We start from the raw sequence: 25,111 nt of genomic DNA, 5'->3' as shown, positions 1-25,111 counted from the left end.
TTTGGCAGTGACATCCCAATTATTCATTTGTCATCCGCCTTTCAGCTGCTTTTAAAATGTCCCAGTCTCTTCATTCATTCCATTTTCATTAATCTGTGAAGAGGTCCCCAAATCACAATTTTATGCAGCAGAAGCAGGAGATGTGAATGGAGGAATTCACTAAGCATGCAGTGGCTGCCCCAGGGTTTTACTTATTGAACGTCTCCATTCACATCTCCTGCTTCTTCCTCAACTTATGGTGACCCTGTGTATGAGACATCCACAAGCCTCCCTGTTCTCAGCCACTCTGCTCATGTCCTGCAGGCTCAGGGCGATAGTCTCCTTGATTGAATCTATCCATCTAGCACGTGGTCTTCCTCTCTTTCTACTGTCTTCCACTTTTCCTAGAATTATTGTCTTTTTAGTGAGTCCTATCTTCTAATGATATGGCCAAAGTATGGCAGCCTCAGTTTAGTCATCTTGGCCTCCAGGGAGAGTCCAGGCTTAATTTGTTCAAGGGGCCATTTGTTTGTCTTTTTGGCCACCCATGGTATCCTCAGCACTCTTCTCCAGCACTGAATCTCAGATGAGTTGCTTTTCTTTCTATCAGCTTCCTTCATTGTTCAGCTCTCACATGGTGATGGGGGATACTATGGCTTGGAAGATCCTTACCTTAGTGTTCAATGTTATGTCTTTGCACTTTAGGATTTTGTCTAGTTTCTTCATGGTTGCCCTTCCCATTCCTAGTCTTCTTCCAATTTCCTGGCTGCAATTTTAATTCTGATTAATGTTTCATCCAAGGTAAGGGAAATCTTTAACTATTTCAATTTCTTCATCATCTAGACTGAATTTATCTAAATCTTCTGTGATCATTATTTTTGCTTTCTTAATGTTCAGCATTAACCTTGCCTTAGCACTTTTTTCTTTGACTTTCTTTAATAACTGTTTCAAGTCTTTGTAGTTTTCTGATAGTAGCATGGTGATGTTGATATTTCTTCCTCCAATCTTCACTCTTCCTTCCTCTGAGTCTAAACCTGGATATGATATTTTCTGTATACAAGTTGAACAAGTACAAGTTACTGCAAGACACAGCCTTTAGGACATCAAAAGGGATTACGAGGCGCTTGGTAGGAAGCTGAAAGGAATGGATGTACAGGTTGTCATCTCGTCTCTTCTGCCAGTTGAAGGGCATGGTCCAGGAAGGGAGAGGAAAATAGCAGATGTGAACAACTGGCTCCACAGATGGTGCTGCCGAGAAGGATTTGGATTCTTCGATCATGGACTGCGGTTCCATGAGGAGGGACTTCTTGCAACAGACGGGTTGCATCTCACGCCAGTTGGAAGAAATGTTTTTGCCAACAGTCTCAAGAACTTGATCAGGAGAGCTTTAAACTGAGTTCCGAGGGGAAGGGAGACAATATTAAGGAAGGCGAAAGGGATGGAGAAAATAGTCAAACTGACATAGAGGAAACAAGGCAAACAGTGGGAGGACCCAGCAGTGGGAGGCAAAAAAACCTGCACAGGCAGCAAGTAAAAGGGAACCATGGTCTGCGATGTCTCTACACTAATGCACAGAGCATGGGAAATAAGCAAGATGAACTCGAACTCCTAGTACAACAAAGCAAATATGATATAATAGGCATCACTGAAACCTGGTGGGATGAGTCTCATGATTGGAATGTGGAAATAGAGGGGTATAACCTTATTAAGAGAAATAGGCCAAACAGGAAAGGAGGAGGAATAGCACTATATGTCAGAGATATTTACACCAGTGAAGAGATCCAGGACATCAATCCTGGAAGCCAGGTGGAGAGCATCTGGATAAAAATCAAAGGGGAGGGAAACAACAAGGATGTTATGGTGGGAGTCTACTACAGACCCCCAAGTCAGACTGAGGAATTGGATGATATCTTTCTAGAACAGATGACCACACAGTCAGAAAGGAGAGATGTAGTAGTGATGGGTGACTTCAACTATCCTGATATTTGCTGGAAGTCAAACTCAGCAAAATCCTCAAGGTCTAGCAAATTCCTCACTTGCCTGGAAGACAATTTCATTGTCCAAAAGGTGGAAGAGGCAACAAGGGGGTCAGCTATTTTAGATCTGATCCTAACCAACAAGGATGACTTAGTTAATGGAGTGCAAGTGGTGGGATCATTAGGTGGAAGTGACCATGTTCTCCTGGAGTTTGTAATACAGTGGAAAGGAGAAGCCAGGCAGAGTCAGACACGCATCCTAGACTTTAGGAGAGCGGATTTCAGTAAACTTAGAGAAGTATTGAGGGCGATTCCATGGTCAGAAATACTAAAAGATAAAGGAGTTCAGGACGGATGGGACTTTCTCAAAAGGGAGATACTGAAGGCACAATTTCAAACAGTTCCAGTGAAAAAGAAAAATGGGAGGTGTCTCAAGAAACCAGGATGGATGACAAAGGATCTTTCAACTGAGCTAAGTTTGAAACGGAACATGTATAAGAAATGGAAAAAGGGGGAAATCACGAAAAAGGAATTCAAAGAAATAGCAGGCACATGTAAGGGTAAAGTCAGAAAAGCTAAAGCGCAGAATGAACTCAGACTTGCTAGAGAGGTTAAGAACAATAAAAAGGGCTTTTTTGGATATGTCCGCAGCAGAAGGAAGAAGAAGGAAATGGTAGGGCCACTGCGTCGAGAGGATGGCAAAATGTTAACAGGGGACAGAGAAAAGGCAGAATTACTCAACACCTTCTTTGCCTCAGTCTTCTCAGAAAAGGAAAAGGGTGCTCAACCTGAGGATAATGGAGCAGAGGACAGAATAGGGGAATTTCAGCACAGAATAAGTAAAGAGATAGTAGAGGAACACCTTGTTAATCTAAATGAATTTAAGTCTCCGGGACCAGATGAACTCCATCCAAGGGTATTAAAAGGACTGGCAAATGTAATATCGGAGCCATTGGCAGTCATATTTGAAAACTCCTGGAGAACAGGAGAAATCCCAGCAGACTGGAGGAGGGCAAACGTTGTCCCCATCTTCAAAAAGGGGAAAAAAGAGGATCCCAACAATTATCGTCCAGTTAGTCTGACATCAATACCAGGAAAGATTCTGGAGCAGATCATTAAACAGAGAGTCTGTGAACATCTAGATCAGGGGTAGGCAACCTGCGGCCCACGGGCCGGATGCGGCCCAGCGAGGCCTTGGGACCGGCCCCAGCCTGGTCCTGCCACTGATTGCCGCCGGGGCCTTTGGCCTCTCGCGCGTGGGGGCAATTGTCTATAGACACCTCAGAAACATGTATTTATATTAATATATTTTTTTAAATCAGCAATATTTTTGGCATGTCCTCCACTTTTTTTAAAAAAGTGTCCACCATTTGAAAATGTTGTCCTACATTTGTCCTGGTTTATTTATTTATTTAAAATTTATTTAATTTTTTTTTTTTTTTTTGGCTTCGGCCCCCCAGTTGTCTGAGGGACAGCAACCCGGCCCCCGGCTCAAAAAGGTTGCCTACCCCTGATCTAGATGGCAATTCCATAATCACAAAAACTCAACATGGGTTTCAGAGAAACAAGTCATGCCAGACAAATCTAATCTCTTTCTTTGATAAAATTACCAACTTGGTAGATGAAGGGAATGCAGTGGATATAGTATATCTTGATTTCAGTAAGGCCTTTGACAAGGTTTCCCATGATATTCTTGCAAACAAGCCAGTGAAACGTGGGCTAGACAACGTAACTGTTACATGGATTTGTAACTGGTTGACCGGACGAACCCAAAGGGTGCTCAACAATGGCTCCTTTTCATCCTGGAGAGAAGTGACCAGTGGGGTCCCACAGGGCTCTGTCCTGGGCCCAGTGCTATTCAACATCTTTATCAATGACCTGGATGACAGAATTGGGAGCACACTTATCAAATTTGCAGATGACACCAAATTAGGAGGAATAGCTAATACCCCAGAGGACAGGACCAAGATCCAAAATGATCTGAATAGACTAGAAAGCTGGGCCAAAGCTAACAAAATGAAATTCAACACGGAGAAATGTAAGGTATTGCACTTAGGGTGGAAAAATAAAATGCACAGATATAGGATGGGGGACACCTGGCTGAATGAAACTATGTGTGAAAGGGATCTAGGAGTCCAAGTAGACCACAAGTTGAACATGAGTGAACAGTGTGATGCGGCAGCTAAAAAGGCCAATGCAATTTTAGGCTGCATCAATAAAAGTATAGTGTCTAGATCAAGAGAAGTAATAGTGCCACTGTATTCTGCTTTGGTCAGGCCCCACCTAGAATATTGTGTCCAGTTCTGGACGCCACAATTCAGAAAGGACATTGAGAAACTGGAGCGTGTCCAAAGGAGGGCAACTAAAATGGTGAAGGGTCTGGAAACCATGCCCTATGAGAAACGACTTAGGGAGCTGGGGATGTTTAGCCTGGAGAAAAGAAGGTTAAGAGGTGATATGATAGCCCTGTTTAAATATTTGAAAGGATGTCATGTTGAAGAGGGAGCAAACTTGTTTTCTGCTGCTCCAGAGAACAGGACCCGGAACAATGGATGCAAGCTACAGGAAAAGAGATTCCACCTCAACATTAGGAGGAACTTCCTGACAGTAAGGGCTATTTGACAGTGGAACACACTTCCTAGGAGTGTAGTGGAGTCTCCTTCCTTGGAGGTCTTTAAACAGAGGCTGGATGGCCATCTGTCGGGGATGCTTTGATTTGGATTTCTTTAAGAGCATGGCAGGGGGTTGGACTGGATGGCCCTAGTGGTCTCTTCCAACTCTACGATTCTATGAGTCTATGGTTCTAAGTAGGTTGATAGAATGCAGTCTTGCCTGGACCCCTTGGCTAACTGGGAACCATTCTGTTTCTTTGTATTCTGTTCTCACAGTAGCTTCTTGTCCTGAGTACAGATTTCTTATGAGGACAATCAAATGCAGTAGCATTCCCATTTCTTTAAGAGTATTCCATAGCTTTTTGTGATCTATGCAGTCAAAGACTTTGCTATAATCTATAAAGCACATGCAGTATTACTAGACACTAAAAACATCTGAAATGATTTGAAACCATTTGAAAGAGCCCAAAACAATTCAAAATCACTCAAACCCCTAAAACAAATATCCCCTATAACAGCCATCTTTAAAAATCTGAAGGGATATCACAAAGAATATGGAGACAGCTTGTTTTCTGCTGCTCCAAAGATGAGAACACAAACCAATGGATTCAAATTACAGGAAAAGAGATTCTACCGAAACATCAGGAAGAACTGTTTTACTATATGAACAGTTCATCAGTGGAGTAGATTGCCTCAGAAAGTGGTAGCCATCTTTGGAGGTCTTTAAACAGATTGGATGGGCATCTTTTGGGATTGCTTTAGCTGTGTATTCGTGCACTAGCTGACCCTTCTGGTTCCTTTCAACTCTAAAATTCAGTGATTCTATGAATATGGAAATGATGCAATCTGGATTCCCCTCCTCAGTCATGAGAATGAGACAGAGCAATCACAGGGTTGCTCATGTGGAAGCAGCCTATGTGCCACATCTAGTTTGGCTTGGCCCCGATAGGAACAATTTAGCAGCAGAGAAGGCTGTAATGTTCTATTCATGAGTTTATTAGTTACCCAAGAAGGCCTGCAGAGTATTTATGAACAATACATTAGCACAGATAATTAAAGTCTAATTGTGCTGTCAAAACATACAAGCAGCAGGAAATTATGCACTGAAGAATAACCCTGGGATTTGCTGAACCAATTTGATTTGTTCCCTTGCTAGAGAAATGATTGAACATTAATGAGAATAATCTTCAAACTATAAATACAAATCCATGTGAGGGAGTAGTGAGAATATTCATTTTTGTGTAACACTGATGCTAAAAGACTTGATGCCACATATTTATCACTGTAACAAAACCAGTCAAGACATGCTTATGCACAGACTCAGGATTTGATCAAGCTTGTAAAAAATATCCTTTTTGACTGCAACCCTCAGAAGCCCTACTCACCACTGCAAATCCTGTTAAATCCAAAAAAGTAGCTTTGCTAAATTCTGCATTCATATTTATCTTGAGTTGGGGATGTTTAGCGTGGAGAAGAGAAGGTTAAGAGGTGATATGATAGCCCTATTTAAATATTTGAAGGGATGTCATGTTGAGGAGAGAGCAAGCTTGTTTTCTGCTGCTCCAGAACACGGAACAATGGATGCAAGCTCCAGGAAGAGAGATTCCACCTCAACATTAGGAGGAACTTCCTGACAGTGAGGGCTGTTCGACAGTGGAACAAACTCCCTCGGAGTGTAGTGGAGTCTCCTTCCTTAGAGGTCTTCAAAGAGAGGCTGGATGGCCATCTGTCGGGGATGCTTTGATTGTGATTTCCTGCATGGCAGGGGGTTGGACTGGCCCTTGTGGTCTCTTCCAACTCTACGATTCTATTATTCTATGATTCTATGATTCCTAAGACTGGGGTGACTGTCACTCGCTGGCACAGAACATACTCACCATGAAAAAGATTCAGGCCTAGACTGTAGCATCTCCAATTTAAAAAAGCAGGTAGCTAAAGATGAGAAAGACCTCTGCCTGAAACACACAACACTGGGGTATGTGGACAAAGACTCTAACATGATAAAGTAGCTTCCTCTCTTCCTTGATCCCCAGTCAACTTGCAATTTTCCAGGAGCCCAGAAATAATATATGTTCATGGGAGACTGCCAATGAATACTAGTTAAATTATTAGATGGGAAAAGGACGTCCTTGTCCCATCCTTCCCATCCAATCGACTTTCACATGATGTTGCGCTTCCAAACATTGTCCTGTCTAGGAAATATGATCGACTATGATCACACAAAAGCCTTTCATATGATGTCATGCTGATCCTATCATTGTCCCATTACTGAAGTGGAATTGTCCTGGTGTTTTGTATTAAAGGGAGTTCATGTTGATACAACTCTGCTTCAATGGCAGGATAATGACAGGATCAGCACTACATTATGAAAAGCTTTCATGACATTGCAGTCATGGACGGGATAAGGTTGGGAGAGTGATCCCGACCCTGTCCTATCCACATTTGATAATCTCCTATGTGCTGTATGCTATATTTCAGAGGGAGGAACTGGCAAACTACCTCTGGTATTTCTTGCCTAAGAAATTATGAAATTAATGGGGTCACTTAAACCTACAGGTGACTTGAAGGCGCGCGCACACACACACACACACACACACACTCTCACATGCAGTCACCAACCTTTAAAATATTTGAAGGAATAAATCCTTAAATCTGTACAGTATTCCTTTTCTTTTTTTAACCTTTATTTATACTATTATATAATATTATACAGAGTTCCAGAAAAATAAAAATAAGTAAAATAAGAAATATCTATTGAAACACATAACATAATCTACATCTGTAATGTCTTATATATATTTACAAGCGTTGTTTGCTTTTAAATCCTTACCCCCCAAAAATCTGTCATCAGTTAATTAAAGACAATATACTTTGTTTGTCTACTAATTTATAAAGAATATTTACTTTACATTTCTCTTTGATTAATTAAGTCAATTCTTTTCTTTTACATCATTAAATCATTAAATCTCTCTTAATCCCCCAGTTTTCTTCCCAATATTGTAATATTGGCAGCCAGTCTTCTATTAATCTATCCTTAGATTTATTATTGATCATGCAAGTCAACCTATCCATTTCCTTTAGTTCTTGTAGTGTAATTATCCATTCTTCGATTTTTGGTGCCTCATTCCCCCCCCAATTTTTTGCGATTACTATTCTTGCTGCTGTTATAAGATATAGTAAAAGTCTCCAATATTTCTTTTCGTCTTCTTTTTTCAGTGGCGATGTTATATTCAACAAATATAATTCCGGTTGCATACTATATTGTATCTTTAAGTTTCTTGAGATATTTAAATGTACTTTTATCCAAAAAATTTAATTTTTTTTACAATTCCACCACATGTGGAAAAAAGAACCCGAATTATGATCACATCTCCAACATTTCTCCTCAGATAATTTATATATTTTCTTCAGGTTCCTCAGAGTGAGGTACCAAATGTTTGCGATTTTCATATAATTCTCTTTCAGGTCTTGTGATGCTGTAAATATATTAGTCTGTTTCTATGCCTTCTCCCAATCTTCATAAGACAAGGCGTGTCCTATGTCTTGTGCCCATTGTACCATACTCTCCTTTATAGTTTCTGTTTCCAAGTACCTGTTTAATAATATTTTATAGATTTTGGATATCTTCTTTTTATCCTCTTTCCACCAGATTTCATCTAATTCAGAACCTTCTGTTTCTATTCCAGTATTCTTTAGATCTTCTTTAAATTTTCCTTTTATCTGTTCATAAGTACACCAACTGAGATGTTTCCCTTCCTTAGCCAATTCTTCTCTTTGTTTTAATACTCTCTCTCCTTTAATATCTATTTTTAATAGATCTTTGTATGTTTGCCATTTTTGATCTTTAAATTGCTTATCAAAAAAAGCTTCTTGTGCAGAAGTCCAAATTGGGATTTTGTTGTAAAAAGTTTTTTTTTATTTTTATCCAGGTCTTCATTAGTGCTTTCCTTACAGGATGTATATCAAAAGCTTTATCTTCTCTCTGGCGATCATATATCAAGTAGGCATGCCAACCATGTTTAAGTCCATCTCCTTCCCAATTTAATAATTCTGTCTTACCCAATTTTATCCATTCCTGTATCCATGAGAGGTTGCAAGTCCATGTGTATAATTTTAAGTCCGGCACAGCATATCCCCCTCTCTCTTTAGTATCTTTTAACACTTCCCATTTAATTCTTGGTCTTCCTCCCTTCCAAATAAATTGTTTCATATCTTTTGTACACTGTGTTATAAAATCCTCTTTACACATAATACTGTGTACAGTATTTCTTTTCAAGATGCATGGTTAACAGAAGTTTTTGTTGTTGTGTGCCTTCAGGTTGTTTCTGACTTATGGCAATTCTAAGACAAGACTATCACAGGGTTTTCTTGGTAAGATTTGTTCAGAAGGGGTTTGCTTTTGCCTCCTCCTGAGGCTGAGAGAGTGTGAGTTACCCAAAATCATCAAGTGTGTTTCCATGGCTGAGTGGGAATTCAAACCCTGGTTTCCAGAGTTGCAGTCCAATGCTCAAATCCCTACATCACTCTGGCTTCACAGGACTTTTTTTCTTGTCCCCTAAAGGGTTTCTCTTGCTAAAACTTTAGTCAGGTATCACACCTGTTTTTTCATCTCATAATACCCAGAACAGAAGAATAAAATTAATGCTGCTGTGATCTGCAGATGTTGCTGTATAGTGATGGTTCTGGTCATGATCACTATAAGTGAGAATCAATAGTGGTGAAAAACAAAATGAAAACCAAAAAAGGCAGAGCCAGTGGGAGGTGATTGTCCCTTCCAAATGATGATTTTTAGTGCTCCATGTCTAAGTCTGCCTGCCCAGCCTCTCTGATCTGTGGCTCTGTTTACAATCCATCTACATAAGAATGCTTTGTAAAGAAAGAGATTAAAGAATTCTTATGAAAATGAAACAATGGGCCCCTCCAGACTGGGCAAATGTGTTAGGAGGTTGCTGTATTTGTTTTTGTAGTTCTTGGATCCAAACATCTATTTGGATATCTTATCCTGGATTGTGTATGTATTTGACTTCATATTACCTGTGGATTTATGGTGACCCCATGAATTTTGTAGGGTTTTCTTAGGAAATAAATACTCAGAAGTGGTTCTGCAAGTTTCTTTCACTGAAATATAGCCTATAGCACCTGATAGTCTATCATCCAAATACTAACCAGGTCTGATCAGGCATAGTTTCCAAGGTCAGATAGGCTCTGGTGATCCATTCTAACACAAAGCCACAATGTGGACACACTTCCAAGTGTGAGGATTAATGATAAACTAGGGTTGCCAGGATAGTTTTAAACTGTAGTTACTGTACCTAGAAAAGAAGGAGGAAATCTGTTCTGGAGCTCTTTCACAGTGCACAATTATAGTGCTATGATTCCATTATAAGTGCCATGGCAACATCCTATGGAATCCTGAGATTTGCCATTAATTAGGGGTATTTAGAACTGCAATAATGAATAGTGTGGAAAAACAGAAGACATCAGAAAAAAGGAAGAATGACAGACCTCTTCCACAGAATTTGGAAACTCAAAGGGAAATTGTTTAGATTGCTACTATAATGTGGTTTCTTCCAACCCAAGTCATTTGAGAAAGATCTTGAAAAAGCTATGGTACAGCAGCACACAATATAATATGTACTTCACACAAGATAAAAGGCTGATCTCTGAAGTGGAGACAGCCTTTGACTTTGCAGAAATGGGGAGCAGTAACTGTTTTTCTCACAGTGTTAATTGCTAAGTATAATCTGATACCTGCACATCCACCAATGAAATATCTAATGATGCATTCAGACTGCTTAACTGCAGACATCATGCCTATCACATCCTGCCTAACGTCTGGACTTCCCTTCATCTATCCCCTGCCTTACATGAGCTCTACAGGGTATAAAAGCTTGTACACCTTCATACTGATCCTAATAAAGGAATTACCAAACTTGTGCTTTGTTTTTGGTTCCCTAGTATTTAGAAGACAAAAATCCAGCCATTTACCTGATTACATCAAACAAACATTAGCTACTTAGTAAGTTAATCTAACTATTAGTTAGCCAGTCTATTTAGTTTCAGAAAATAAACTGGTCTGAGTCAATGGTCTTCACTTGATGACTACAATATTCAGTAACAATGGGTGCCCCTGTGAATAGACCAACACCACATCAGTTCAGTTTATCTCAAACACAATACATTTTATATCTTCAGCTGCACATGGCATTCAAGTGCGGTTAGTATTAGCTGATATACATTCAGGCTCATTACCATACTTACATACTTACCATACCAACGCCAACTCCACAGAAGACTAAGACACTCAGCATGAGCAGAGCCCGCTCTGTATAGCGACTAGTTAACTTTCCAATGACTAAGCCCTGGACAACCTAGGGAAAGACAAGAGGGCAGAGAACATCAGGTTCCCATACACTTCAAGATAAAATACAACCAGTTTCTGTGCAATGATTTACCTCATGTACTTGGAAAATTTGAATCTGGGAGCATTGCTGAGAACTTCCACTTCTGCTGGTCATAATTTTGTCTGGAGACTTTGCTAGTGTAAAACTGATCGTACTTACATATGATAGCCAAGCCACTGTATTTACTCAGATGTTGCCCAATTCTGGTCCCTAGTGCAACCAATCTTTCTGCAAATACACACACAGTCTCCTCTCACACTTTCTGGGTTGTTAGGTGGGAAGGTAAATAGCCTTTTCATCATGGGTGAATTCAATGTCAGGGTACCATTTTGGTAACTGGATGCCCAATTATGTGATTCAGTATATCTATGATGCTGTATACTGCAAAGACAAGGTTGTGTTAGTCTGAATCAGTGTAAAGAGGCATCTTGTAGCGCCCCTGAGTTTCAAAGGTGCTATAAGATGTACGTTGTTTACTACAACATGGTAAAAGTGTAAAGTGTATAGAATTTTGGCCACTGAGCATTCTATGCACCTTCTTTCTTTTATAACATTGAGCTGGTTATATAAAGAGTTGACAAGCCTAGGGAAAGGTTCTGCATAAAGACAGGTAATGGAACTTAGGGAGAGCCAGCGTGGTGTAATGTTTAAGGGTTGGACTATGACTTGGAGATCAGGGTTCAATTTCCCACTGAGCTATGGACACCCACTGGGTGATACTGGGTGAGTACTACTCTCTCAGCCCCAGAAAACCCTGTACTGTAATAGGTTCATCTTAGGGTCACCATAAGTTGGAAATAACTTGAAGGCACACAACAACAACATACAGAGCTCTGATGGCCTTTATTTTAAGAAACTAGGAGGGGACAATTTAGAGAGGGATCCGAGGAGATTCTTAATCTTTCTTCTGTCTATGCATTCACCTCATACACCTCATCTCCATTTCTCACTTGGGAGGGTAATACATGTTTGAACTTCATAGGAGAAAAGGAACTATTGTGGGGGGCATTTTGAACAAAGAAGTGGCAGACAGAGAAATGGTGAAGTTCTCCTCTGCATTTTTAAAAGTATCCTCTGTTGAATGAGATTTTTTCTAAAAAAAAAAGGCCAACAGAAGTTTGTTACATTTGTGTATAATGCTTGCATGTAGTGTAAGCCGTGTAGGTTTTCCTTTTCTCTTTCTTTGTTTGTAAATGCTGGGCAGAGGAAACACTTCTCTAGTGCAGATATGTGGATATGGTCCTAGGCACTCTCTAGATGGGAAATTGCCTGGTTGTCCATTGAAGAAAGAGCAAGCTATACAGGTAGGAAAGTCGGAAACAAATAAATACAGAGGGCAGCTGAATTTAATTCCTTAAAATAGTACTTAAGTATACAGATCCCTTGGGAGGTTCTCTCTTGGGTGTGCCACTTCTCCATATGAGTAATTATATGTCTTTTGGTTTAATTCTATTTTCCCCCACCCTAAAGGCTGGTTCCCAAGATCCTTAGATGTGCTTTCTAACAAACTCAATTCCATGTACTGTACTGCAGTTCAAAGAGCATAAATTCTTCCTTGATAACCCAGGTCTGCAGATGATACAGAACTGCTGGGGCCATGGGAATGTCATCTCTCATTGCCCTTTGCTCTTGATCTGTTTTGAGCTTGCTGCATAAAACAAAGATGCACAAATGTGACAGGTTTGGGCAAATCTTTGGTGACTTCACTAATGATTGATGAAAAACACAAGTCCTCTCTTGCCTGCCTGCATCAAGTTATGAGTCTTATTGTTTTGATTAAGTTACATTTCACTTTTAACTTTAAAAATTAGTCCTTTGAGACTATGTCACCTACTACAGTATATGACAAACATGCAGGAGTGCATATGCAATTATGCAGAAGGGATCTCTGGCTCCATTGCTTTGGGGTGGTGAATGCTACTCCTGGTTTTATGGGAGGTGCATTTACCAACGTGCTTAAAAGACTAACAAACAAACAAACAAACAAACCCTAGACAAATATACTCTTTCAGAAAGCAGATTGTGCCTGTATGCGTGAAGATCATTTATGTGCTCATACTAGTAAGCTTATTTATGCATCCATGGATTCAGGATCAAACAACAGGGCTTACTGCTTTCCAAAAGTTTCTGTTTAAAGACAATATAGTGAAGTGGCCACAGCAGGGATAGGAAACTGCAGTGGATCCAGGATCCAGTTTTCTTCCCTGGGACCTTCTATGGGCTGCACTGAATACTATTTTTTAAAAAATCCTCAAAAGAAATCAGAATTCCAATTCTGATTTTGTGAAAAAGGTGTATTAAAATATCAAATACTTTAGAGGAGCCCTATAATCAATCTATTTATTTCAAAGTGGGATCCCAGGCAGCTCCCAGAAAGAGTCATTTGAAAAAACAGAACAATAATTTTCTTTTAAAAAAATCAAACCAAACAATTAAAATCATCACATAAAACAATATAAAATTATTTTAAAGACATGCAAAGTGTAAAAAGAAAGGTAAAACATGCCAATAAAAAGCTTTCCTGCTTATGCATTAAAAGCTTGCTTAAACATAAAGGTTTTTGCCTTCCAGAGGAAGGAAAGCAAGGAAAAGGGGCCAGCCTAGCCTCCTATGGGAGGGAGTTCCAGAGGGTGGGAACAGCCATTAAGTTTTATCTTATGTCCTCACCAAGGAAGCCTATTTAAAAATTGAATTGCTACTAGTCTTGAAGGATTCTATGAGAAGCAGTTCACACCATGTTCTCAGCAAACTGTAGGTATGCTTCAATTGGGTGGCTGAGAATAGCAAGGAAAAATGCTGCTGATCTTATGACCTCTACTCACATTTGATTTGGCTTGCCACTCAAGAGAGACATTCCCTGTCTTGTGCTGTAAGAGGGAGCCCCATGGCTTTGCCCCATCTTGCTACATCCTTAGAGAAAAGCTCCAGTTCTTCCTTCCACTTGACAGCTCCTCAGTGGTGAAAGCTATCACTGACATGATCACATATGACAGTTTAGATAGAGGGTTGCATGGCGTTTCTGACATGGAATTGCACAATATGGAAGTGAGGCCTAACTGTAATAGGAAGGATTAAGGAAAGTAAAGCAACATGAATTTGAAGATTTACCTCTTAGTGTCTCTTTTATTCCTGGGAAGAACATAGGTTCTGTGTTTGCAATAGCAGTTGTTTCCTTAACTGAATCAAAGTTGTGTTAAATGCTGTTGCTCACTCATTGTAACTGAAGAGACTGTGCCATTACAATATATATCTGCCTGTGATCTTATTCATATTAAGGGACAAATGGGAAATTCCCAAGGATAAGATTACTACTTACAGTATTCTTTGTGAAGAGTTCCATTGTCTTGAACAGTTATTTGGCAGACAAACTTTCTATCTGATAGGCTGCATCCACACTGCAAAAATAATCCAATTTGACACGGCTTTAACTGCCATAGCTCAGTGCTATGAAGTTCTGGGATCTGTAGCTTGTTGTGGCATCAGAGCTCTCTTACAGAGAAGGCTATATATCTCACAAAACTACAAATCTCAGAATTCTATAGCATTGAGCCATGACAGTTACAGTGGTGTCAAACTGCATTATTTCTGCAGTGCAGATGCAGTTATAGTCTCCAAAGCAGCTTTTTTTACTCAGTAGCTGTATATGAAAAATTATCAGGAATGTAACCCAAATGGACACAAAATAAATTCAAATTCATTTCATACCCTAACTTGTAGTGGCAAGACATTTGACACATTGAATGTTGCTTGGTATGCTCTTGCTAAAAGCACATGAGTTCATTCAAACTAAAAAGTAGCAATAGTAACTAGGAATTACCACAAAATCCTCCTCAGTAATTCCCCCTTTGTTCTCTTTAGCCTTAACATGCACAAAGGACTTCATAAGTCAAAATGACTTGAACAAGCTATATTTCCACAAAAGCTCAAAGGGAATAGGGTGTTGTTGAACTCTTATACTGATTATAGGTTCTCATCATGACAGTAGCTGGGAAAATGATGAGAGAGAGTCTGGTGAGAGTGCAATGGACAGCCACAGAGTAACACCCAACTCTTGGCTTATGGCCATTTCAGCATAATGCTATGGCATTATATGGGATGATGCTGACTAATGGCAAGCCAGGATCAGGCTGTACATGTTCTATTGCAACCTCAGACTCTGAAAACCATCATTAAAACAATGCTACAAATAATTTGTGGTTCATTTCCATGGAGGGTGGATATGCTGCATCACATTTAATGCTATCAAGCACCTCCTAGCAGTCACGAGCATTTTGAAACTTTCCACACCTTCTCAAAGACATGAGAAGTGGGCCCTCTACCAATGGAAAGCGTTGTCAGCTCACATGAGTCATCCTTGCACATCCGTCAAGTATTACATTAAGGAGTGGAGATTGCTTTGGGCATTTATGAGTTTAGTATCACTGACTCAGCAGTGGCACATTTCAAGGACAGGATTACATATTCAGAGTTAACCTAGACTTTCCTATGCAAGCCATAAAAGGAGAAGAACATTGCAGGGTCTTTTCTGTCTTCAGTGACCCATACCTTGAAAGGATCCTTGGAAACAGATTTTTTGTGATGATGCTGAGATTGTTACTAATCCTTAGCTATTTCCTGTGGCAGCTTATCTTTTACTGCACTATGGGATTATAGTATAAAAATGTATTGAGTGAACAGAAAAGAAAAATAAAGATTGCATAAAGAGGTATCTGTCTTCTTAAAAGTCACAGGTAAACTCAGACTTTGGCTGTGATTACATGATTACACCCATTTTCAAACAAAAAGTGTCTAATTTCTCTTCTGACTGCTGACTGCGTCTGTCTTCTTTCTCCCCCTTGCTAGTGGGAGTCTGAATCACCAACCCTTTAGGGCCAGTTAGTGGCCATATTGGGAAAGTATATGGCTGGCATCACAAAATGGAGCTTCACAAAATGGCTGCCATGATTAGTCACAAAATATGAACTTCACAGACAGGTAAACCAGTGAGGGGAAAAGACAATTCACTTTCCCAGTCAGCTAATGCCTGGCAAAGGTGTGGTCTGAGTTACTAAACACAAATCTGTTCCTCTGAACACAGTTCTCTATGAATGCATCTACACTGGAAAAATAATGCAGTTTGACACCATCTTAAGTATATAGTCCCATCCTATGGAATCTTGGGATCTTTAGTTTTACAAGGTCTTTAGCCTTCTCTGCCAAAGCGATGCTTCACAAAACTACAAATCCCAGGATTCTTTAGGATGTAGCCATGGCAGTTACAGTGATGCCAAACTGCATTATTTCTACAGTGTAGATATACTCCATATCATTCAAAAACACTCTTCAAACCACTCTCGCATTCTGCACTTCCAACCCACAAGATCCACAAATCCCACAGTACCTTTATACAAGATTCTGTTTCTCTCTTTCTCATGATCACTTGACCTGATAGACAGACCAGACTTCTAAATGCATTAGCTTTCTCCAATCTAGTGCCCTCCGGATGTGCTGGATCCAGATGGCTAGTGGAACTACTAGCCTGATGCTTCTGGAAAGTCAGTACCATCTTTCAGAAATTTAGCACACAAGCATCCTGCAATGACTTCTTGCCAACCCCCCTACTATGAATATTTCAAACTGTACTGTTGAAAAAGTAAAACAAACTTTAAAGATGATCACTACAGTTGCAACAAACATGCACAGTTTATCATGTGCAACAGATATACTGTGGAGATTTGAAATGCACAGAGACTCCATTGTATGTAGCATCAATGCTTAGGAATGCATTTCTGTCTTTCACCACGGGTTCCCAGAAGAAAATAGTAGTGCACCAGTGGCAGAGCTCTAAGGAATGTATCAGAGTAACTATTACAATGACCTGAAGATGAGGAAGAAAGGAGGAGCCTGAAAGCAGGAACTGGAATTATATGGCCCTCTTGAAGTTGCTGGACTTCAGCTTCCAACATTTCTCACTGTTGGCTGTGTTGGCTAGGGCTGAAGGGATCTGTCGTACAATAAAATTTGGAGGGCCTTATAATTCCCACCCATGGTGTAAAGCCATGTAATGGGTGAATGGCTACAGATTGTTGTTGTTGTTGTTGTTGTTGTGTGCCTTCAAGTCATTTCTGACTTATAGCAACCCTAAGGCGAGCAAATCCCCATGGCAGTGAAAGTGGCATCAAAGTGCTATAATCATGTAGTATGAAAGATACCTCAGCTGATGTATCCTCGCTACAGGCAACTAACCCACCTCAGTCTCAATTTTTCATACTTCCATACTGAAAAGCATTGTGGTTCCCTGATGACTCTGTTTCAGACATCACACAGCAGACTGCCTTGGCCTACTGTCTCATATGTTGTGTTTGCCTTTGTAACATGGCCTCCTTTGAAGTAGTGTGAACAGAAGGCTCTATTTACCCTAACTGGAATCTGTTCTGTCATCAATACACAAAAGAGGAAGGAAATAGTTTGCAATGTGACATAACAAGAGCCGCCCATGGCTATGTACATATGCTGCAGGTGAAACAACTTTGTCTTTGTCTTCTTTCAAAGACAGATAAGCTTCTGAACCTGCAGTGGAAATATTTAATTGGAAACTCCCAATATATACATTCAAATACATTCAAACAGTGAAATCTCCTTTTCTTCCTTTTATATGCCACCAACAACAGCTAATATATCAGGCTGATATTTTCAGATCTGAAAGTAGAAAAATACACAGTGGAGATAAAAAGTAATCTCCTTTTGGGAAAGAAGCCAGCATTGGGAGGTACCTTCAATGCAGCTATTAATAGGTAATCTCCTACCAAGTTTTAACACACACACACACACACACACACACACACACACACACACACAATATCAATTTGTTCCCAGTGCCACATGGCCAGAAGGAGGATGGGTCTGCCTGCATAGATATCCCTCACACACCAACAACATGCAGGTCTGTGACTAACATGCTTATTTTTTTAAAAAAATGTCTCCCCTATGATTTTTAACACCTTTGCCTGACGAAGGAGCCAGTGGAGCTTTGAAAGTCTGTGTCATCTATTTAGCACAATTTGGTTGGTTGAATAAAGGTATCAGTATTTTGTGGAGTTTGGATGTAATTGTACCTCAATATCAGATATTCATAAAATGTAGAAAGACATGACAACTGCTTGCATCTTTTGAGAAATAACTGCTTAGCTTCATATGCTTCTAGTAATTTTAATATATAAGCAGAATGGCCTAAATCCTGTTATTAATCCTGTCTAGAATAGATCCATTGAATCAATCAGAGTTACCTATATGTTGAGGCAAAATAAAAGGGAGATAGCAACAAAATCAGAACCATGAATGCAACTGTCCAACAACTAGTGCATAAAGATAAAGAAAACTATTATAAAAACCAATGCAGAGAAACAGAACACAACAACAAAAAAGGAACAATGAGAGACTTCTTCCACCAGATCTGGGAACAAAAGAGAAAGCTCAGACCAAGGGTGAGAATGTTCTATGATCAGAAGAAGAACATACAGTGTGCTAGAGTCATATGCGGGCACGCTATATGCAGCTTTCAGCTTCTGCTGAAAGCCGTGCGACAGAAGAGGCAATGGTGTTGCGCTGCACTGTGTGCACGAGCCCCATTGTTTTAAACGTGGCTCGAGCATATGTGGTATTTGCCTTACATGGCTGGGGGGCAGAACAGGTCCCCCGCGTAAGGAAAGGGCGCACTGTACTACAAGATCAAGAAGAAATAAAATGATGATGGAAGCAATACACAGAAGAGGTATATAAAAGAGAAGAAAAAAATGAACAACACATGGAATGAAGAAGCATACAAAGATGAACCCAAAATCCTAGAGAGCAATGTAGAAGCTGCAATTAGAAATACTGGGAAGAATAAATCACCAAGAACAGATGATATTCCAATAGAATTGCTACACATAGGCAGAATAAACTCTAGTGATTACTAAAATATGCCAACAAATATGGAAAACAAAATGGTGGCCAACAGACTGGAAATGATCAATAAACATCCCAATTAAAAAAAAGTGACACAAAAGACCTCAGCAACTATAAGAACATAGCATTGGTTTCCTATGCAAACAAAATTCTGCTCAAAATTTTGCAGCATAGACCCCAATCATACACAGAGAAAGAAATCCCAGAAAAGCAAGCGGGGTTCAGAAAAAGAGGAGGCACTAGGGACCACATTGCAAACATACAGTGGTTAATCGAGTGTACCAAGGAATTCCAGAAAAAAATCAGCATATGATTTATAGACTATATAGACCAGCGGTTCGCAGCCTGTAGGTAGTGAACCCTTTGGGGGTTGAACGACCCTTTCACAGGGGTGGCCTAAGACCATTGGAAAATACATATTTCCTATGGTCTTAGGAACTGAGACACCGCTCCTCTATGGTTGGGGGCCACCACAACATGAGGAACTGTATTAAAGGGTAGCGGCATTAGGAAGGTTGAGAACCACTGATATAGACTTTATAGCAAGCACTGCCCTTTTCTGTCCTTCCATCTTGATCTCAGCGCATGATGAAAACTTTTCAGCACAGATTTTATCACAGTCCTTCATGCCCAGGTTGGAGGCATCCAGTATCTGATCATGGCATCTCGTACCTGATCCGGACTTCCCTGGCATTATTTGAAAGAACTGGACTTTCATCCCTTACCAAGTTTGGGATGGAAGGATGGAAAAAGACAGTGCGATAATCTCCAAAGTCTTTGACTGTATAGACCATGAAAAGCTATGGAATGCTCTTAAAGACATGGGAGTATCACTACATTTGATAGCCCTGATGAGAAATCTATATTTAGGCTATTGTTAGAACAGAATATGGAGAAACAAAATGGTTCCCAATTGGCAAAGGAGTTAGACAAGGATGCATTCTATCACTCTACCTGTTCAACTTGTACACAGAACATACCATACAAAGAGTCGGTTTGGTTTCAGAAGAAGGGGGAGTGAAGATAGGAGGAAGGAACATGAACAACTGAAGACAGGGGTTCTCAACCTGGGGTGCCTGCATCCCCAGTGGATGTGAGATGGAATTTAAGGGGTGCAACAAAGAGTGGGTTGTGTCCTTGAGAGAAAACTCGTTGTTTTCTGAATAAATTAGAAACTAATTGCTCAATTTAGATTTGCATTTTATGCACTGAGTTAATAGCTTATTTTTTTAAAAGTTCAATTTGTTCATCTGCAAGTATTTCATGTTGTTCAGTTTGTGGTACAAAAATTAGAAATTAGATCTCTTCATCTTCAAATGTGATAATACTTTTGTAGTGGGTGTGAATATTAATCAAACATTTCCTAGGGGTGTAGGGCATAGAAAAGATTGGGAAGATTTCACCATACTACTAGTTGAAAACATCACAGACTTGGAACAATCATTAAGGAAGGTCAGTGAAAGAAGTGTCAAGGCAGGCTGACTGCTGAACATAAAGAAAACAAAAATAATGACCATGGGGGATCTACATACATTCAAACTAGATAATGAAGAAACTGAAATAGTTAAATATTTCTTGTAGTTTGGATCTAGGAATGGGAAGAGAAGCTATGAAAAAACTAGACAAGATCCTACAGAGTAAAGATATACAACTGAGCACTAAAATTTGAGTCATCTAGTCCATTATATTCCCCATCACCATGTACAGATGTGACTGCTGGACAGTGAAGAAAGCTGACACAAGAAAATAAATTCATTTGTGATATGAGTGCTGAAGACACCATGGACAGCCAGAACTGGATACTAGAACAAATCAAGCCTGAACTCTCCCTAATTGTAGAAAGAGAGGAAATGCCAGATGAATGGACTCAGTCATGGAGGTTGTGGGCCTTATAGGACCTAAGCACAGCAATGGAGGACAAGGGGTTTTGGAGATGTCTCATCGATAGGGTTGGGGCTGACTCGAAGACGGTTAACAACAACATGTTGACTCACCATTCAACAACTAATCCAATGGTCCCAACTTTAATTGGAACTAACCAGCAGTATACCAGTCAATGTGTGCAGTATTATTTTACAAAGCTCAAAACAGCAAGCAGGAGAAGTACTGGATCTTGCCAGGGGTACAAACAGACAAAAGCCAACACTGATATATCAGAACCAATGGAATTATTCCCATACATTCAATTTGGATCATCCCTTTGGTTTTCAGTTTGGTTATAAAGAACTGCTTGGTGCTTTGTGACATACAACCAATGGGTATGACAACTAGTGACAGTCACTATCAAGACTAAATGTGGTTTTAAAAACAGCAATTTTCCATGTTGAAATCTGGACACAGTTCTGAAAATAAACAGAAAGATGTTGACATGCAAGCATACCAATGTGTATGCAGCAAGGTCTCTAGTCCCAGGAAGATCAAAATCGAACCCAAGCAAGAACATGGAAAGAACAAACTAACCCAAAAATAGCTATTCAGCTCAACTGTGTTGATGACATCACAAATGGGACTAGTCAACTGGGCAAAATCCATAAAACTTATTTCACATCCATCACACTCATTGGCAGCGTGTTTTCTTCACAAATTTTGAAAGCATATATATTATTTTAAAGTAGCAATGTTTTAGTACAGTAGATTTAGCCCTATTTAAATACTTGAAGGGATGTCATATTGAGGAGGGAGCAAGCTTGTTTTCTGCTGCTCCAGAGACTAGGACCCGGAGCAATGGATGCAAGCTGCAGGAAAAGAGATTCCACCTCAACATTAGGAGGAATTTCCTGACAGTAAGGGCTGTTCGACAGTGGAACACACTTCCTAGGAGTGTAGTGGAGTCTCCCTCCTTGGAGGTCTTCAAACGGAGGCTGGATGGCCATCTTTCGGGGATGCTTTGATCTGGATTTCCTGCATGGCAGGACTGGATGGCCCTTGTGGTCTCTTCCAACTCTATGATTCTATGATTCTATGATTATTTAATGGCTTTTAAAAACAATTTTTATTTTTATTTTTTAATTCAGGTACTTTGTTTTTATTAATGTATGGGCTCTCTTTTGACCCATTTGGGGGGGGGAAGGGGGGGACATCAATCACTCAATAAAAACTCAGAAATTTCCTGCTCATTTCGGACATTTCATGGAATCATGAGGTAGAAGAAGACATGTAGCGCACTGCTAAATACAAGAAACCCCAAACTAGTCCCAACAGATGAAAAGCTAGGCTCTGATTTAAGTCCTTCAGCAAAGGAGGAAAATCCTCCCTCCCTCCTTAGGTACCTGTTTAATTACTGAATAACTCTTCTTGCCAAGAAGTTTATTTTGATGTTTATGCAAAATCTTCCCTGCTGTAACTTTAGCCCACTACTCAAGTCTTTGTTCTTTGTGGCCATAAATTCACCATGGGATGGCTGCTACTCATTTGTACCATATGCCACACAATAAAGTGAATGTTCCCATGGTTTCATGACTAAATGAAAATGCAGGGGAGCAGGTTCTGGTCGTATTTGCAACTGGCATGTGGGATGTCTGATCAAAGGGCAAATTGTTTTCCCAGTCCACCTTGATATGGATTTGATATAGACAGTTTTTCTGCTGAGTTTGATTCCAGTTCAACAGTACTTATGCCTTGTTTTTAAAGCTGTGTCTCATTCCTGGAACACAGTGTAACAATAACATTTGCCTGAGCATATGGAGAATATATTTCTTGCATTTGAGTAGTCAACATTAGATTCAAACACCTAGGAAAATGGGGGAAAGCACTGACCTTCCCAACATTTTTAACTATAGTTCCACATTTCTTTGTTGCGGGCTGGGGCTTCTGGAAGCTGATGTCCAAAACATCTAGAGGGCCAAAGCTTCTCCAGGGTTCTATATCCTCCAATATTTCACAGATGAAAATTGGAACACATGTGATAAAGCAACATCAGAGTATAGTAAAGATGGCAAAAGTTATTAATGAAGAAGTACAGGTAAGCAGAAGAGGCTGCAACAGTTTGCTTTTGCCTACATTCACTGGGAAGGGCAAGATTTCACTCCCTCCTATCATCCCCACCTCAGTTTATTGAGTACAAACTCTTTTTGGATTTTGAACTCAGTTTGTAGCCTGCTATATAGTAAGTCAGGGACAAAGAAGGGGAGTGAGAGAGGAGTGAGAAACTGGGACATTTTAAAATCGTCCGAAAAAGTGGGGTGTCAAAAGAATTAACTGGGACTGTCCCTGTCAAGTTAGGATAGCTGATGAGTATAGGACTGAAAGGGAAATGTTCCTGAGTCAAAAATCATAGACTTTGTCACACTGGACGAATCCAGGGCAAAAACTAGATTTAAAAGTAGAAAAAACTCGCACATGCAGGATGTTTTTCAGATGATGTTTGCCCGAAAGAGAAATAACATGAAAATAAACGGAAAGTTGTCAAAAACAATTCCTTTTTACTTTCGGGAAATTCCAAAAGTAAAAAGTAGTTTTTGTCATCTTTCTGTTTGGGTTATTTTTGCATTATTTCTCTTTCAAGCAAATGTGTCTGAAAACATCCCACATTTGCGGGCGTTTTCCGAATTTTAAAATCCCGTTTCTGCATGGGATTTAAGCAATTTGCCTCCGTGTGATACCATCCTGACAAAAAGCTAGTAACCAGCTACTGGCTCTACATGCCCTGTGTTAAAAGACAATAAGCAGATTTGAGTAGCCAGCTGAAGGCTCAGCTGAGTAAGACACACAATTAAATTGCAAGTTCAGAAACTCAGAGCGTGTGCTTATAAGAGCAGTGACTCAATATTTTTTGCCAGGCAAGGAAAATGCCAATGTGCTGGACTCATTGAAAGGCATGGAAGCTGTGCAACAGCCACAGTGTTTGATGGATTTGTTCCTCCAACTGGTAATTACGTTTGATGTTCAGATGAAAAAGCAGAGACTGTACATGAAGCACCTCTCTTGTCCCTTAGAAGCATCTAGTAACAGCTTGTTTCCTCCAGATGCTTTGTCGGAAGACTTCATGGCAAAAGAACAGAGAATTGGTTTACATTTAATTAAACCCCAGGGCCAAAATCTTAGCTTTCATTTCATCCAGTGGTGGATTTAGTTGTATACAGGTGCACGGGAAGAGGGGAGTAACTGCTGATTTTCCACTTTCTTCCTTTTTACAAAAGCTAGCCAGATATACCTTTTCACACTAAGAAATGTGATTAAACAATAATTTTGGTAGAAAAAAAGAAGTATCTCATATGTGTGTATGGCCCATCCACTCTACAATTAATCTTCCTGCGTTCCAGCCTTGGGGTATTAAAAGATCTAATAGAATTCAATAGAATAATGAATATGTGTTATGAATATGGAGAAATCTTGAAGTTCACTAAGGTACTGAACATTGCCATAGGTATTATCTCAGGCATTGTTTTTTTTAAAATGAAAAGTGCAGCTATGAAGATAACATTTTTTTTTAAAGTCAGGGTATGGTTAAATCTATACTCCTATAAAAGACAGCTTCTCTTTCCAGAAAATGTAGGGATTGCACTAGGCAATTTTAGGTAATTTCTAAGACAGAATGCTCAGAATACTTACTGAACTTCCATTCTCAGATTCCTTGGGAACAGCATGACATTTAATTTGTTATTAAATCATGACTGGCTCCAGGTCTGAAAGGGCCTTCAGTCAAGAATGCTCTAGTGGGTTTTTCCCTACGCCAGGGCTCTTTGTGCTCTTGCAAGCCTACTTGGTAGTATGTGTGCTGCGTGCCTTCAAGTCATTTCTGACCTATGGTGACCTTAAGGAGAACCTATCACAGGGTTTTCTTGGCAAGATTTTGCTAGAGCATACCTGTCTTTGCCTTTTTCTGAGGCTGGGAGAGTATAACTTGCCCAAAGTCACCCAGTGGGTTTCCATGGCTAAACAGGGATTAAACCCTGTTATCCAGAGTCATAGTCCAACACCACACTAGTGGCACTACTTTAATCCACCATTTTAATCCTCCCAAATGCCCCAGAAATGTTAATTTGGAAGCGCTGCGAGGAAGTGAAATAGTAGCTGCTTAGCTGCTCTGAAAACAATGGAATGATAGCCTAGATCAGGCATTAAAGGTGGGCCCTGGAAGTTGTCCAATTATGCCCCACTGGGCTTGTATAAATCCCTTATATTTTTGTAGGGTAGACATATTCTCATTATCCATTTGTCACATTGATATTCACAAAGCTTGAAAATACTATTGCAAAAGCTAACATTTTGGTGT

The 25,111-nt window shown here is 39.9% G+C and overlaps 1 protein-coding gene across 1 annotated transcript in view; it reads right to left on the bottom strand.

Moving 5' to 3' along the window:
• SLC67A1 (solute carrier family 67 member 1) overlaps positions 1 to 25,111 on the bottom strand; it is a 95,436-nt gene that overhangs the window by 7,265 nt on the left and 63,060 nt on the right. Inside the window, exon 8 of the mRNA XM_089521006.1 lies at positions 10,837 to 10,938. Coding sequence (XP_089377132.1) covers positions 10,837 to 10,938 — 102 coding nt within the window. The remainder of the gene's footprint in view (positions 1 to 10,836; positions 10,939 to 25,111) is intronic.

This window comes from Sceloporus occidentalis, unplaced genomic scaffold (assembly GCF_023333645.1).
Source record: "Sceloporus occidentalis isolate IW3139 unplaced genomic scaffold, rSceOcc1.0.p SCAF_4, whole genome shotgun sequence".
NCBI classification, from domain to species: domain Eukaryota; kingdom Metazoa; phylum Chordata; class Lepidosauria; order Squamata; family Phrynosomatidae; genus Sceloporus; species Sceloporus occidentalis.
Note: the sequence above shows the minus strand (reverse complement) of the source record. Positions and strands in the feature narration are given on the sequence as shown.